Source organism: Dendrobates tinctorius, unplaced genomic scaffold (genome assembly GCF_039654945.1).
Source record: "Dendrobates tinctorius isolate UK_male_01 unplaced genomic scaffold, ASM3965494v1 ptg000172l, whole genome shotgun sequence".
Lineage (NCBI taxonomy): Eukaryota > Metazoa > Chordata > Amphibia > Anura > Dendrobatidae > Dendrobates > Dendrobates tinctorius.
Window position 1 is genome coordinate 1,484,426 of NW_027361839.1, and position 17,854 is coordinate 1,502,279.

The 17,854-nt window shown below is 48.7% G+C and overlaps 1 protein-coding gene across 1 annotated transcript in view; it reads left to right on the forward strand.

Annotated features, from left to right (window-relative positions):
* The window catches only part of VTCN1 (V-set domain containing T cell activation inhibitor 1), a 38,371-nt gene extending 28,688 nt beyond the window's left edge, over positions 1-9,683 (forward strand). The window contains exons 4-5 of the mRNA XM_073551083.1: positions 2,603-2,744; positions 8,942-9,683. Coding sequence (XP_073407184.1) covers positions 2,603-2,724 — 122 coding nt within the window. The 3' untranslated portion in view covers positions 2,725-2,744; positions 8,942-9,683. The remainder of the gene's footprint in view (positions 1-2,602; positions 2,745-8,941) is intronic.
* Positions 9,684-17,854: the final 8,171 nt, after the last annotated feature.

Consider the following 17,854-nt stretch of genomic DNA (forward strand, 5'->3'; position numbering starts at 1 on the left):
CACAGGAGTGTAGTATGTGACTGATGACATCATAGATGTATAGTATATGAATGGTGACATCATAGGAGTGTGATATGTGACGGAAGACATCACAGGTGTACAGTATATGAATGGTGACATCACAGGAGTGTAATATGTGACTGGTGGCATCACAGGTGTATTGTATATGAATGGTGACATCATAGGAGTGTAATATGTGACTGATGACATCACAGGTGTATAGTATATGAATGATGACATCATAGGAGTGTAATATGTGACTGATGACATCACAGGTGTATAGAATATGAATGGTGACATCACAGGAGTGTAGTATGTGACTGATGACATCATAGATGTATACTATATGAATGGTGACATCATAGGAGTGTAATATGTGACTGGTGACATCACAGGTGTATAGTATATGAATAGTGACATCACAGGAGTGTAATATGTGACTGGTGACATCACAGGTGTTTAGTGTATGGATGGTGACATCATGGGAGTGTGATATGTGACTGAAGACATCACAAGTGTATTGTATATGAATAGTGACATCATAGGAGTGTAATATGTGACTGATGACATCACAGGTGTATAGTATATGAATGGTGACATCATAGGAGTGTAATATGTGACTGGTGACATCAAAGGTGTTTAGTGTATGAATGGTGACATCATAGGAGTGTAATATGTGACTGATGACATCATAGATGTATAGTATATTAATGGTGACATCATAGGAGTGTAATATGTGACTGATGACATCACAGGTGTATAGTATATGAATGGTGACATCATAGGAGTGTAATATGTGACTGATGACATCATAGATGTATAGTATATGAATGGTGACATCATAGGAGTGTAATATGTGACTGGTGACATCAAAGGTGTTTAGTGTATGAATGGTGACATCACAGGAGTGTAATATGTGACTGATGACATCATAGATGTATAGTATATGAATGGTGACATCATAGGAGTGTAATATGTGACTGATGACATCACAGGTGTATAGTATATGAATGGTGACATCATAGGAGTGTAATATGTGACTGATGACATCACAGGTGTATAGTATATGAATGGTGACATCATAGGAGTGTAATATGTGACTGATGACATCACAGGTGTATAGTATTTGAATGATGACATCGTAGGAGTGTAATATGTGACTGGTAACATCACACGTGTGTTGTATATGAATGGTGACATATACATATACAATACAGACTTGCGCAAAATGTTTTCATCTTTTGGCGTTTCACGTGAGGTCAGATGCCCCTGATTCATGGTGAGGTGCATGTCTGGCTTGTACCTCTGTGGACCACGATGTTCTACAGTAATCTGACTGGAGTAAGATTTCTGGCGTAAGGAACACCACAGCATCGTGTCATGCCCCCCGCCGCACCGTGTCATGTCCCCGCCGCATCGTGTCATGCCCCCCGCAGCATCGTGTCATGCCCCCGCCGCATCTTGTCATGTCCCCCGCCGCATCGTGTCATGCCCCCCGCCGCATCGTGTCATGCCCCCCGCCGCACCGTGTCATGTCCCCGCCGCATCGTGTCATGCCCCCCGCCGCATCGTGTCATGCCCCCGCCGCATCGTGTCATGCCCCCCGCCGCATCGTGTCATGCCCCTGGCCCTGCAGCATCATGTCATGCCCCCCGCAGCATCGTGTCACGCCCCCCGCAGCATCGTGTCATGCCCCCGCCGCATCGTGTCATGTCCCCGCAGCATCGTGTCATGCCCCCGCCGCATCGTGTCATGCCCCCCGCAGCATCGTGTCATGCCCCCCGCAGCATCGTGTCATGCCCCCCGCAGCATCGTGTCATGCCCCCCGCAGCATTGTGTCATGCCCCCGCCGCATCGTGTCATGTCCCCGCCGCATCGTGTCATGTCCCCGCCGCATCGTGTCATGTCCCCGCGGCATCGTGTCATGTCCCCGCAGCATCGTGTCATGCCTCCACCGCATCGTGTCATGTCCCCGCCGCATCGTGTCATGTCCCCGCAGCATCGTGTCATGTCCCCGCAGCATCGTGTCATGTCCCCGCTGCATCGTATTATGCTCCAGCCGCATGTGTCTTACCCCCGCTGCATCCCATCGTGCCTCTGCCGCATGGTGTCACGCTCCCTGCCGCATGGTGTCATGCCCCAGCTCCATCTCATCGTGCCCCTGCCGCATTGTCATGCTCCCCGCCACATTGTACCATGCCCCTGCTGTATCATGCCATTCCCCTGCCGCATGGTGTCATGCCCCCGCTCCATCCCATCGCGCCCCCGCCACATCATGTCATGCCCCCTGCCGCATCCCATTGCGCCCCAGCTCCACTTAGCTCTGCCCATTTTGATGTAGCTGGAAGAAATTGGCGAAGTCGCAAAATTTTTATGGAACTCCGACTTCAGACAAAATTTTGAGACTTTTTCAATGTAATTTACACATAATTCTGGCAGAATTGCTTTGATGAGTCTGACCTCAGAGGCATGCATCTTAATATTCGAGGCTGTGTACTCTGTGCAGACCGGCGCAGCGCAGGCTTGGGCCATGCAGAGTCGTGATGAGTTGGTCCCATCATCGCGCTTTCTCCTCACTTTTATCTTTGGATTTTATTCACAGATTCTGGCCTGAAAACACAAACCCGTCTGCTGATCTTGAGCTCAGGTCAGACGACGTCTCCTTCCCGTCTCCTCTTGTGCTTTCTTATCCTGATCTTCCATCTTGGAGCTGAGAACATGTAGACAACGTCCATTACTAGCAGGTGAGTAGAAAATCAATGTGCGACTGTGTTCTCGATCTCTGCCCCCGAGTGTCTGGAGCCAGAGGTACGCCAGTAACCCCTTACATCAGGACAAGGACTGGTGGGCAGCAGGCTGTCTACTCTGAGGTCTTCAGGTTCTTCTGCACCTGGAAGTGTCCACATACATGTGAAGGTGGCAGAGAAGGTGGCACCGGCTGAAGACCGGACTCCATGTCTTGTATGTAACGGATTGTTTGGCCCCCAATGTGCCCGAGGGTTACAGAATTGTTCTAACAGTGTCATCGCTATAGGACGCTTCTGTCATATCCATAACTGGGGACACACTGTAGGAGAGTTAAAGGGGTTCTCTGGTGAAAACAATTTATGCCTTATGCACAGGATAGGTGATGACTTATTGATTCTGGGGGGTTTGACCACTGGAACCTGCACTGATAGGCGGAGTGGAGAAGCAGGCAGCAGGCATGCCTCCCAGGGCTATGGGGTACTCAGTACCGGGCCGCTGTCAGCGGGATGTGTCACAGCAGCGGTGACCCGATCCGTGGCCCTGGGCGCCCAAGTAATGGGGGAATGTAGTTAATGGAATAGTTCGTGACGCCACCTGTGGTGCTCAGCAAGGGAGGTGTTAACCCGACGCTGCATGCAGATCCACTGGGACTGATGGTAGGGTGCAGCAAGGATGTAAAAGCTCCCCACAGGTGAAGCAATAGTCCCAGGGCAGTGTAGAAGTGGTTTGCACGGGGATGTAGCAGTGCCGTAAGGGTAGGAAGCAGACAAGACACAGCGGGGTGCAAGTTCTGTACCTTTACTTGATAACTGCAGTCCAGGGTCCTGATTACAGATGGTACTGGAGCAGGCTAGCCTGGAAGCAATTCAGGGATTCTCTCTCAGCAGATGGGCTGTGCAGTCTCCTTCCTAGCGCTTGTATGAATGAAGTACTTCTAGTACTGAGTTACACTGGAGTTCCTCCTCACTGATGTTCCCAAGAACTCTACTTGTATGGCAGACAGCTGTACCCTGCTTTAGGGACTTCCTTCTCCTGAGTCCCGGCTCACTATCCAAGTTGCTGTTGTGCCCCAAGTCTTAGATGGGAGTAGTGCATTTACAGCCGACTACTCCACCGGTGTCTGCTGCAGAACCATAAGTGTCCATACAACCTCGGGGACCGGGCCCCGGCCTTGCGCCCAGAACCTATAGGCAGGGTCCTTCCTCTAACCCACATCCTCTCTGTTCTCTTATACTCCTTTGTTCCGTACTTGTCTTTCTCTCTTATGGAAGTTTAGATTACAGTTCTATGTCTTTCTCCTTCTTTTCCTTTCCCATGCCAGCTGGCTCAGTGTTATGAATGGGTTACCGAGGAGGACAGCAAAAAGCTAAGTCCCAGAAAACCAGAGTGGTTGGTAACTATGCAGATTGCAGATCCCTGATCTTAACCACACAACTAGCAGTAGCAGTGGAGCGTTCCTACGATGATCTAGACGCCTAGTCACCGCCGGAGGACTACATGAGCCTAAAGCAAGAAAAGGGAAAACTAACTGCCCCAGAGCAGACCCCAAAGGACTAGATAGCCCCCACACATGTATTGACGGTGAAACAAGATGAAAACACAAACACAGGCAGGAAAATAGCCTGAGCAAACGATGGGGCCCAAACTAAAAATACAGAACAGGAAAAGAAAGACACTGTCTGCAATCTGCCAAAAACCCTACAAAATAATGTCCAACACTTCTGATAACAAAATTAACCCTGAAGTCACTAGACTTCTCCCACTATATCAGCACTCTGAAATATTCTGAGACAGAGCAAAAAGAGGCCAATCTAATAAGGGACCAAAAAACAAATTGGCAAATACAGATAAATAAGAGTGGAAATTCAGCACAGCCCCCAGCCGGGGCTGGCAGACCACACAAAAAACTGAATAGACCCACAAAATCAAGTGTGAACATTAGCAAAAACACTTAGAGCTGAAAACCAAGACCTGACAGCCAGAAGCAATCACCAGCACTGACTTAGGGAGTTGGCTGTCTTAAATCCAGTCTAAGATTCCTGAGGTCCAATCGTCATCATCATTATCAGGTGGTATATCTCCACTGATTAAATCAGCCCCGCCACCTCCTGTCACCACCAGAGGGAGTCCGGAAGGAGAACTCACTACTGGTGGACCAGAGAATGAACTCACAACAGTACCCCCCCCTTGAGGAGGGGTCACCGAACCCTCATCCACACCACCAGGCTGATCAGGATGGGCCCGGTGAAAAGCACGAACCAATGTATTGGCATGAATATCGGAGGCAGAGACCCAAGAATTATCCTCCTGGCCATAACCCTTCCATTTGACCAAATACTGGCGTCTCCGTCTAACCAAACGAGAATCCAATATTTTCTCTTCCTCATATTCCATATTGCCTTTAACCAACACAGGGTCAGGAGGTGCTGCCATAGGAACCACTGGCTCAACAAACCTCTTCAACAGAGATTTGTGAAATACGTTATGGATCTTGAACGTAACTGGAAGAGCCAATCGAAAAGAAACATGATTAAGAATCTCCAAAATTTTTTAAGGTCCAATAAATCTTGGCTTAAATTTTGGAGATGCAACCTTCATAGGAATATTCTTAGATGACAACCAGACCATATCACCCAGTTTAAACCGGGGACCAATGGTCCTATGTCGGTTGGAAAATCGCTGGGCCTTTTCCTGAGAGAGTGACAACTTATCCACCACTTGGTCCCATATCAACTCAATTGCACAGTCATAACTCCTATGAGGAGGCAAAGACGCAGACTTACTCTCACTAAATACATCAGAGAAGTCAGCCAGATAATCAGGAATATCATGAGACTGAGGAGAGGTGGAGAAAACAGGAGCGTCCCTAACAACACACTGACAACCCCAACTCACCACAGACCCAGATTTCCAATCCAAAACTGGGTTATGAGTTTGCAACCAGGGAAAACCCAGAACAATAGTATCATGCAAATTATACAGCACCAGAAATCTACAATTTTCTTGGTGGTCTGGGGCAACTCACATTATCACCTGGGTCCAAAACTGAGCTTTATTCTCCGCCAAAGGAGTAGCATCAATACCCCTCAAAGGAATAGGCGTCCACAGAGGCGTCATGGGCAAACCACAACGTTTAGCAAAGTCCAAATCCATCAGATTCAACGCTGCTCCTGAATCCACAAAAGCCTTAGTGGAAAACGTGGATAAGGAGCAGATCAGAGTAATTGCCAAAAGAAACTTAGGTTGTACACTGCCCACAGCAAATGTGTGTGCAAAACGTTTCTCTCGTTTAGGGCAGACAGAAATAGTATGAGAGGCATCTCCACAGAAAAAACACAGCTTATTACGCCTTCTAAACTCCTGACGTTGCACCCTAGACAAAACCCCATCACATTGCATAGGTTCTGACATTTGTTGAAAAGGTGGCTGCGCCTCCCGTGTAGTTTTACGTTCACGTAAACGCCGATCAACTTGAATGGCTAATGACATAGAATCATCCAGACCAGAGGGAACAGGAAATCCCACCATAACATCTTTTACGGTCTCTGACAAACCTTTCCGAAAGAGGGCTGCCAATGCACTATCATTCCATGTAGTAAGGACCGCCCACTTTCGGAATTCTTGACAGTATAACTCTGCAGAATCCTGACCCTGGTTTAATGCCAACAGGGTTCTTTCAGCTTGATCAGCAGCATTAGGTTCATCATACAGCAACCCCAAGGCTTGAAAAAATGCATCCACATTAGTCAAAATAGGATTTTCAGGTGTCAGAGAAAAAGCCCAATCCTGGGGATCGCCGCGCAGCAAGGAGATGACAATTTTAACCTGCTGCACAGAGCTCCCCGATGAGTTAGGCTTCAAGGCAAGAAATAATTTACAATTATTCTTAAAATTCAGAAATTTAGACCGATCCCCAAAAAACATATCAGGAGTAGGGATCTTAGGTTCAGCAGCATGTGACTGTATGAGGTAGGTAGAAATTCCCTGTACTTCAGCAGCAAGTTGCTCCACACGATCAGACAATTACTTAATCTCCATTAGGAAAAAAATAAAAAATCCTCCTACGGCGCCAGAGGAAAAAAGAGGAAAAAATATAAAAAACAAAAAAAACAAATTCCGACACTACGATGATCTAGATGCCTCGTCACCGCCGGAGGACTACATGAGCCTAAAGCAAGAAAAGGGAAAACTAACTGCCCCAGAGCAGACCCCAAAGGAATAGATAGCCCTCACACATGTATTGACGGTGAAACAAGATGAAAACACAAACACAGGCAGGAAAATAGGCTGAGCAAACGATGAGGCCAAAACTAACTATACAGAACAGGAAAGGAAAGACACTGTCTGCAATCTGCCAAAAACCTTACAAAATAATGTCCAACACTTCTGATAACAAAATTAACCCTGAAGTCACTAGACTTCTCCCACTATATCAGCACTCTGAAATATTCTGAGACAGAGCAAAAAGAGGCCAATCTAATAAGGGACCAAAAAACAAATTGGCAAATACAGATAAATAAGAGTGGAAATTCAGCACAGCCCCAGCCGGGGCTGGCTGAACACACAAAAAAGTGAATAGACCCACAAAATCAAGTGTGAACATTAGCAAAAACACTTAGCTTTGAGAAGGCTGGAACAGAGCTGAAAACCAAGACCTGACAGCCAGAAGCAATCACCAGCACTGACTTAGGGCGTCGGCTGTCTTAAATCCAGTCTAAGATTCCTGAGGTCCAATCGTCATCATCATTATCAGGTGGTATATCTCCACTGATTAAATCAGCCCCACCACCTCCTGTCACCACCAGAGGGAGTCCGGAAGGAGAACTCACTACTGGTGGACCAGAGAATGAACTCACAACAGCTCAGGTCACTGAGGCAGCTGCAGCACTCCTTCCTCCGTCCCTTCTTCCAGGGATCCCCACTCCTATCCGAGTGGCTTCCTTCTCTCCAACCTCCTGTCATACTCTCCTGACTCAGACTGACTCCTGTAATTCTAAACCTTCCCGCTCTTGTATGTATTCTCAACTCCACCCACCTCCCAGCACGTTTATTGTTCCAAGCAGGGTACCACCAAAGGTGCTCTGCTACCCTCTGAGCAAGGAGCCGCAATGTCGTTTTGCTAAACTACTCTATTGTGTGGGGTGTGAGTGTTGGAGCGTGGAAAGGAGTTCCCACCTTACCTGGATGGTGGGGCACTATACCTTATGAGAAGGTGCAGTACCTCTGTGGCGGCCGAGCCTCAGAGGCGCCACACTTGACCACCGCTCCAGTCATTCCATATCAGACACAAGAGCTGAGCTTAGCTTTTTCTGGAAATCCATAAAGAATGAATGGAGCAGTTTTAGGGCATCTGACCTCCCACGCCATTATGTAACACGGAAAAAATGCCCCATCGGGAATTAAAATTCCCCATTCTGTTGATTGTTGCGTGTCCTAGTGGTCAGACCCAAACCAATTAATGCGTTGTCCCCTATCTTGGATTCACTGGAGACCCCAATAAGGATTAGTTTGAAGGTCCTGGACCAGGGGAGAGTCTGGTTAATAAAATGGAAACACAAGTGAGAGTTCAATAGGAGGACGCTGTAGAGTGTGTGAACCGTAGTTATAGCAAGAATCCACCGTGGTATTGACAGCAGCAGAAGGGGTAAGAACATCAGTGTAAAGGGAGAGGAGGACGCTGGTGCTCCAGAATAGGTCCACCGAGAGGAAGATCAGTACAGCAGGGTACTGAGCCAAAGAGTCCACTGGAGGAGTACCCTGAGACGGCGAGATAGTGAGACTGGGGCAAGTGTAGCCCGGGTCCCAGAAGTGAAGATATCGTGGGCTAGCAGGACAGGAGCACTAAGGTTGGGCCGGGAAGATGGAGCTTCAGGAAGAATTTGGGACAATAAAAGCAGTTCTGAAGGTATTCTCAAGAGTTGAGCTGCCGCAGTACCCACTAAGATCTGTCTCCTGTTCTCTGTACGTAGCACAATCCACACTAAATAAACGTTTGTTTCAGCAATCTGTAGACTCTGTCTCTCTTGTCGTGATGTAACTAAGAGTCTCCAAGATCATGGAAGAGATGTGTTGACACTGATGTTTGGGGGCGGTGGGGTGTACCTTGGCCAGTGCACCCCGTACATGTGTGTGCGAATCACTGATAAGTGTACTCCACTATACCACAATAACTAATGCCCGTTTTATCTCCCAGGTCTCGTGCAGTCTATGGCTGATGGTGCTCTAGATGGTCCTCATCTTCTCACGGACATTTCAGTGACTTCTCTTCCCACCAGTGTTCACCTTCCTCCTCACCCCTGGGAGTCCTTATGGGCACATTGGCACAGATCTTCTACGTTGATGTAATTTCATTGGTGTCACCATGAGGTTGTCAGGAGACATCTGGCAGTACGAGAGCTCCCAAGTCCTGGAGATCATGTCTCAGGGATATCTATCTCCTGAAGGGAAGGATAAGTCCTCAATGCAGGTGTGAAGAGCTACAAAGGACACAAGAAGAATCGGTACCTGGACAGAAGCCAGTCAGTATCCAAAGCTGAGGATGGGATCCACACCAGCGAAGCTGCGGGACATTGTACGAGTTGTGTTCACAATTATGGCTTCACAAGTAGATATACATGACTCAGAGATATCAAGGAACAGCGTCTTCCAGCAGCACAGAGCTTATAAGGAGAGGGATGCGTCTCCTGTGTGAGGCCTTAGCCCAGTCGTTACATAGAGGAAGGAGCAGGGTCCCTGCAGCACAGAGGATGTCAGGAGAGGAATGTGATGACTTTTTTCAACAAGATGAATGTGATCTCTTCCCCCTCTTTTGCAGACCCCATTGCTCCACATTAATGCCTGTCCCTGGATGTGTAGAAAGCTTTTATTTTTCTATTAAGGAAACAGCCGTTATTTATTACCCATGATCCTCTCTGCTTCTTGTATCACAAACTGCAGCATGGAAATAAAATCGTATATTAAATCCTTTAACTGTGGTCATTGCGTTCTAGGGGTAAAACCATGGCGCATATGTAACTCACCCAGTCACAGTGGTAGAGGATGTATACGGTATATATGACATACCCCGTACAACTCTTCACACCACCAGGTGGTCATAGCTGGCACTGCAGGTGCAGCGTCAGCACCAGTATAAAGCCAGAACTGTCAAGACTTAAAGGGATTGTCCAATGCTAGGATGACTCCTTCTTGATCTAATGTTTGACGCCGAAAAAATAAAAATATGTTCCAGTGGCTCTTGTGTGGTTGTTATGTGGCGCCCCTGAGGCTCAGTCGCCACAGAGGTACTGCACCTTCTCCTAAGGTGTAGTGCCCCACCAACTGGGTAAGTTGGGAACTCCTTTCCTCACTCCAACACCTGCATCCCACACACAGGATAGTTCAGCACAGGACCACATTGCGGCTCCTTGCTTAGAGGGTAGCAGAGCACCTTTCGTGGGTCCTTGCTTCGTAACACGAGATGTGCTGGGAGGTGGGTGGAGTTAGTCATAAAAGAGAGGGAAAGTAAGGAAGTGCAGTTAGTTCAGTCTGAAGCTCAGGATGAGAGCAGGCTGACAAGAGGTCAGTCTGACGGGAGGTCAGGCGGAGGAAAGACAGTCAGTCAGTCAGGAGAGGCTGAGGACTGGTCTTAGTGGAAAGAGCTCCCGAGGAAAGGAATAGAAGAAGGAGTGCTGCAGCTGCCTCAGTGACCTGAGCCAGCTGGCACGGGAAAGAGAAGAGAAGGAGAAAGACGTAGAACTGCAACCTAAGCTTCCATAAGAGAGAAGGAACAGCGCGGAACGAAGGCGTAGGAGAACAGAGAGGAGGAGTGGGTTGGAATAGGAACCCTGCCTATAGGTTCTCTGCGCAAGGCCGGGGCCCGGTCCCCGAGGTTGTATGGACACTTATGGTTCTGCTGCCGACACCGGTGGAGTAGTGGGCTGTAAATGCACTACTCCCATCCAAGACTTGGGACACAACAGCAACACGGATAGAGAGCCGGGATCTTGGAGCATCCCCGAGCAGGCTACAGCTGTCTGTCATACAAGTAGAGTTCTAGGAACATCTAGCAAGGAGATATTCCAGGGTAACTAAGTAAACAAAAAGCAAAAAACACAAATATAACTAAAAAGTAAAAAATATACTGCAAATAATGCATAAAGGTAATGATAATAATAAGGGTATTTAGTAAACATAATTTTGATCAAAATAATGTACAAGCCATCCCGCCACGTCACGGCAACCCTTGTGGGACAGTCCCTACTCTAGTATTTAAAACCTTTTCACTTGCCAAGTGGCGTGAATGTGAACAAGGGTCGAGCGGCTGAACCACTAGTAACAGCTTAGGCCAGACTGGATGGCTTTCCCAGCTCAGAAAAAGGGCGGTCACACCCCTATATGCACTGAATGCACAATGAAATGAATAAAACAAATCTGAACTGAGAAAAGTAAGTTAATGTGTATGCACAATGTAAGTGCATATTAACACATGACCATTAACCGGAGAAAACAAAAAGCAAAAAACACAAATATAACTAAAAAGTAAAAAATATACTGCAAATAATGCATAAAGGTAATGATAATAATAAGGGTATTTAGTAAACATAATTTTGATCAAAATAATGTACAAGCCATCCCGCCACGTCACGGCAACCCTTGTGGGACAGTCCCTACTCTAGCTCTTTCTGAGCTGGGAAAGCCATCCAGTCTGGCCTAAGCTGTTACTAGTGGTTCAGCCGCTCGACCCTTGTTCACATTTACGCCACTTGGCAAGTGAAAAGGTTTTAAATACTAGAGTAGGGACTGTCCCACAAGGGTTGCCGTGACATGGCGGGATGGCTTGTACATTATTTTGATCAAAATTATGTTTACTAAATACCCTTATTATTATCATTACCTTTATGCATTATTTGCAGTATATTTTTTACTTTTTAGTTATATTTGTGTTTTTTGCTTTTTGTTTTCTCCGGTTAATGGTCATGTGTTAATATGCACTTACATTGTGCATACACATTAACTTACTTTTCTCAGTTCAGATTTGTTTTATTCAGGGTAACTAAGTACTGCAGTGCTTCACCATTAAAGGCGCATTGGCGGAGTCGTTCAGAAAGGCACATGTTGGCGGGGTGTTGGCAGGGAAAGTCCTATCTTGCCTGGAGGTTGGCTGAGCCTCTGCCACCGGAGGACACGGTACTGAAGCAGGCACCTGTGTGCACTACGAACTGTGAGTAAAGCTTTGAAACTGCAAGCTCTGGTGTCCTCCGTTCCTTCTCGCATCAGCACCGCTACATCTGGGTATCAGCATCCACACCATTCTGTGCCTCTCCTCATCTATTGCACCTACACTGCCCTGGGACTACAGTTTCACCTGTGGGGAGCTACACCATCTTTGCTGCACCACACCATCGGTCCCAGTGGATCTGCATGCAGCGTTGGCTTAACATCTTTCTTGCCAAACACCACGAGATGCGTCACAAACTATCCATATAAACTATATCACAAAACCACCATTGATTTGGGCGCCCAGGGCCACGGACCGGGTCACCGCCACCGCAGCACATCCCCCTGACACCGGCCCAGCACCGAGTACCCCACAGCCCTGGGATGGAGGGCGACCCAACTTAGTGTCACGAACAGGATGATGAGACCCGATACCATCGGGTTCTGTGCGCCTGAGATTTATTGGACTTTGTATTTTTGAAAATGTGTAGAAGACCTGATTTGATAGACTGTAAAATGGACATTAGAAATGGCCGCTGGCGTTGGGAAGAAGGGCGTGAAGAGATGGGAGGTCCTAAGAAAGGCCCGCGAAGAGTATTGGGCCTTCCCTGCCTGAATTACTATGTGACAGCGACATGGCCCACCCCCCGAGGGGTTCGTATACTGGCTTGGTATGGAGGCGCGGGAAGAAGGCGCCGCCCCCGGGAGGAGGGGCAGAAGAAGCCAGTGGCGGGAAAGGGGCCGAGGCAGGAAGGAGAGCGCCATGATGGAAAAGGAAGATAAGACAGAAGAATGAGGGGGGGGAATCACCCTTACCCAGGCCGCCCCTGCGGAGACTGCGACCGCTGATACATCATCAGCAGCGGCCGCCACCACCTTACACCCGATACTGCCATTGGGTGAGTCCCGTCCAGAGAAGATATATGCGGGCGCTGGAGCAGAATGGAGGTCCAGGACCGCGTCCCCGCCTGGACCGGGCGCGGTTGCACCGACTTCTACCAGCGACCCTGGCCGAGACTGGCCTGGCCCCAGCCTGGATCCAATTGCGATCTATCCCATCAGTCACTCCGGGAGTTGCGGCTGCAGCCATCTGCCTCCAGGTACCGGAGCCGGACCCGCGGCTGGAAACGCCAGGTACGATTACCGCCCCGGGGGTGACCTTAGCTTTGGGAGCGGAACCTACGGATAGAAATGGCCCAGTTGATCTCCGCCGACGACCCCCGACTGCGGTACCACTGACTGAAGTCCCAATGGACACTGAGGAATCAGACCCCGAGGAACTAGCGGCAGAGCCGGCTGAATCCCCATCAGCCACAGAGGTGCCAACAGCAGATGTGCCATCCCCGCAGGCAGTTGACGTTTCAATGGCCCTTTCTATTACCCTGACCAGTCCCTATCTAACCCTGTGGGAAGCAGAATATATGCGGCTAGCAAGAAACTAGAATCAAGATGAAGACATTACATCTGGTAGCAGTTCCAGTTCAGCTTCCAGAACCCCAGGAGGGGACCACCATTAGAAAATTTTCCTCTACAAATCTCCTTACCCAGGAGGGTTAGTTGCACCAGTTGTGCCTTTTTGTTCATCATGGTTGCCTAGTTTTTGATTGGCAGCGTTGTTTCTGATTGGAACTGAGGAGATCATGGACGCTGTATGATCCAAAACATTCTTGTAAATAGTTTGCACCTCTTTAGGTGCTCTCTCTTGGTTTTACATAAAAAGACACTTTGCGAAGATAATGTTTTGAATGGACACTTTTCGAAGATGATGTCTACCTTAAAGGACACTGCAAGAAATCCCGACTGGGAGCGGTGTCCAGCACTTACAAGAATCTTTGAACTGTGTTATTATAAAGTATTTGATAATGTGCTTTATTAGTAACTGAGAAATAGCTTTTATAGTAATGTCTGATATAGAGATGAGCAATTTGAATAAAGAATTGAAAGTGACAGGTGACGGACCAGGTATATGTGGTCAGCGTCTTGCGTCTAGAAGAAAGAGAGAAAATTGACAGAATGAGAGAGAACTGATAAAGAAAACGTGTTGCAGAGAATAGCACTTTGAATTGAGAATTGCACTTAGAATTAAAAATTTTAGATAGTTAAATAAGAATTGTTGGTAACGTTCAAGATGAGCACCTCCTATACTAGGAAGATTAGTATAAGAAAAGTTTGTTATGCATTACAAAATTTTTGTATGTTTCTTTGCTGTTTACTTTGTTTACCTTGCAGCCCGCGGATGTGCTGTGTTTAACGGGGGGGTATGTGGTGCCCCTGAGGCTCAGTCACCACAGAGGTACTGCACCTTCTCCTAAGGTGTAGTGCCCCACCATCCAGGTAAGGTGGGAACTCCTTGCCACACTCCAACACCTGCACCCACACACAGGATAGTTCATCATAAGACCACATTGCGGCTCCATGCTTAGAGTGTAGCAGAGCACCTTTCGTGGGTCCTTGCTTTGTAACACGAGATGTGCTGGGAGGTGGGTGGAGTTAGGTACTGTATAAAAGAGTGGGAAAATAAGGAAGTGCAGTTAGTTCAATCTGGAGCTCAGGCTGAGAGCAAGCTGACAAGAGGTCAGTCTGACGGGAGGTCAGGCGGAGGAAAGACAGTCAGTCAGGAGAGGCTGAGGACTGGTCTTAGTGGAAAGAGCTCCCGAGGAAAGGAATAGAAGAAGGAGTGCTGCAGCTGCCTCAGTGACCTGAGCCAGCTGGCACGGGAAAGAGAAGAGAAGGAGAAAGACGTAGAACTGCAACCTAAGCATCCATGAGAGAGAAGGAAAAGTACGGAACGAAGTAGAGAGAACAGAGAGGAAGAGTGGGTTGGAATAGGAACCCTGCCTATAGGTTCTCAGCACAAGGCCGGGGCCTGGTTCTCGAGGTTGTATGGACACTTATGGTTCTGCAGCAGACATCGGTGGAGTAGTTGGCTGTAAATGCACTACTCCCATCCAAGACTTGGGACACAACAGCAACATGGATAGAGAGCCGGGATCCAGGAGCATCCCCGAGCAGGCTACAGCTGTCTGTCATACAAGTAGAGTTCTAGGAATGTCTAGCAAGGAGGTATTCCAGGGTAACTAAGTACTGGAGTGCTTCACCATTAAAGGCGCATTGGCGGAGTCGTTCAGAAAGGCACATGTTGGCGGGGTGTTGGCAGGGTAAGTCATATCTTGCCTGAAGGTTAGCTGGGCCTCTGCCCCGGAGGACACGGTACTGAAGGAGGCACCTGTGTGCACTACAAACTGTGAGTAAAGCTTTGAAACTGCAAGCTCTGGTGTCCTCCGTTCCTTCTCACATCAGCACCGCTACATCTGGGTATCAGCATCCACACCATTCTGTGCCTCTCCTCATCCATTGCACCTACACTGCCCTGGGACTACAGCTCCACCTGTGGGGAGCTACACCATCTTTGCTGCACCACACCATCAGTCCCAGTGGATCTGCATGCAGCGTTGGCTTAACATCTTACTTGCCAAACACCACGGGTGGCGTCACGAACTATCCATATAAACTATATCACAAAACCACCATTGATTTGGGCGCCCAGGGCCACGGACCGGGTCACCGCCACCGCAGAACATCCCCCTGACACCGAGTACCCCAATGCCCTGGGACAGAGGGCAACCCAGTTATGACACGTGAGCCTGGAGCCCAGTCAGTGCTGGCATCACTGCCCTCGCAACAGGAAGCCAGCGCTGCGGCTGCAATCTGACTTGCCATCATCCAGGCCTCCGCTCACACGTCTGAGATTCCGTCCCTTTATCCAGACCTCCGCTCACACGACTGAGATTCCATCCCTTTATCCAGGCCTCCGCTCACTCGTCTGAGATTCTGTGGCGCCCCCAGGAGTATGGTTGCCACAGTGGCTTTGCCTTCCTCCAGGGGAGGGTAATGCCAGGCTTGGAGGCAATGATGGATCTCTCTCACAGTCAATCCTTACATGCAACACAGTTCCACTCCAGGCCAGCAGGGGGAACTCTGAACCAGGATTAAGAGGAGCAGTGCCCTCTGAGGGCCAGGAGGAAGGGAGTTGTTAGTCTGCGGAGGGTGAAGTGTGCAGACATGGAGAGCGAAGCTGGAGGTTGAGCTGCAGAAGGCGAGCTTCCTCAGCTTGAGAGCGCATGAACTGGAGCCTGGTCTCCACGGTGGTACGGATGCTAACGGTCCTGCCACAGATACCAGAGGAGTAGGAGGCTGTAAATGTCCTGCTCCCATCTAAGACTTGAGGCACAACAGCAAAACTGATAGAGAGCCAGGAGTAAGGAGTACCAGAGAAAGGCTACAGCTGTCTGCCATGCAAGTAGAGTTCTAGGAACATCTGACAGGAGGAACTTCAGATTAACTAAGTACTGGAGTGCTTCACACCACACAAGCGCTAGGAAGGAGACTTCACAGCCTGTCTGTGAGAGAATCCCAGAGTTGCTTCCAGGCTAACCTGCTCCGTTACCATCTGTAATCAGGACCCTGGACTGCAGTTATCAAGTAAAGGTACAGAAATTGCACCCCGCTATGTCTTGTCTGGTTCCTATCCTTCCGGCACTGCTACATCCCCATGCCGACCACATCTACACTGCCCTGGGGCTACAGCGTCCACCTGTGGGGAGCTATACCATCTTTGCTGCACCACATCATCAGTCCAAGTGGATCTGCACGCAGCGGTGGCTTAACATCTTACTTGCCAAACACCACAGGTGGCGTCACGAACTATCCATATAAACTACATCATAAACCACCATTGATTTGGGCGCCCAGGGCCACGGACCGGGTCACCGCTGCTGTGACACGTCCCGCTGACACCGACCCGGTACCGAGTACCCCACAGCCCTGGGAGGGCGACCCAATTTGGCGTCACGAACAGGATTACGGAGCCCGGTATCCCCTGGGTCCTGTGTGCCATAGACTGTGTTTAAAGACTGTGTGTAAAAATTTGGCGCCAATTGCCGCGCTGCTTGGCACGCGCGGGAAGAAAGAGGGGCAGCCTTCGTGGGCGGAGCCTGCCACAGAGCGCGAAGCGGTGAAGTGCCGCGCGGGAAGAGAGGACAGCGCGCGAGAGGAGGAGGGGCTGAGGCCTACAGCCCGGAGCGCCGGGTCTGCGAAGCAGCTGCCGGTGAGCACACACAACCCCCGGCCCTGGCTAACGTCCACTGGGGGGGAGAAGATGTCCGCGCCAGACGGCAATGCAGCGGCCGGCACCGACCCAGCAGTACCGCCAGGAGGAGCGCCCGCCGCAGCGGTCCCCATCATGCCGATGTCTATGCCCTACATACCGGGAGTGGCCTGGCTACCGCAGTACTCGGGTGAGTCACATACCCTGAGTGAATTTAAAGAAAGACTGTGCAGCTTGTTTAAAGTTTACCCCCTGTCTGAAAGCCAGAAAGTGAATATCCTGATTGGACAGCTAACGGGTGGGTAATATCCACACGTTATGAAGAATTCAAGGTATTAAACTTTAGATATGTTTTATTCTTCGTCCTCCAGCACACAGCATAACACTTGCATTCCCATGCTACCAGAAGTGAAACTGAAACTTCCCTTCTCATCCCTCTTGTCTCCACCCTCCAAGTCCCATAAGTCTGGCTTGCTTAAAGAGACAGATCTAATTATTATACATTACATCATCCCCTTTTTTTTTTTTTTTTTTTATAAATAATCTATATTACTGATAAATGCAACAACATGAAAACGTCCAAAGAAATCATATGTCCGTTTTGTCTTATTTGTTCAATTCTAAAACCAGAGAAACAAACAACAACAAAAAAACAAACAAAACTGTAGTTACACTTCTTCAATAAGCCTCGATGGAGCTCTTCTCTCTCGTGTAGGATAACGTCTGGGCTCATTGAAAGAGTTCATTGTTGATGGACCAGCTACCTCTTGTTGGTCCTCTCCACCATCAGATACCAAATCTTCC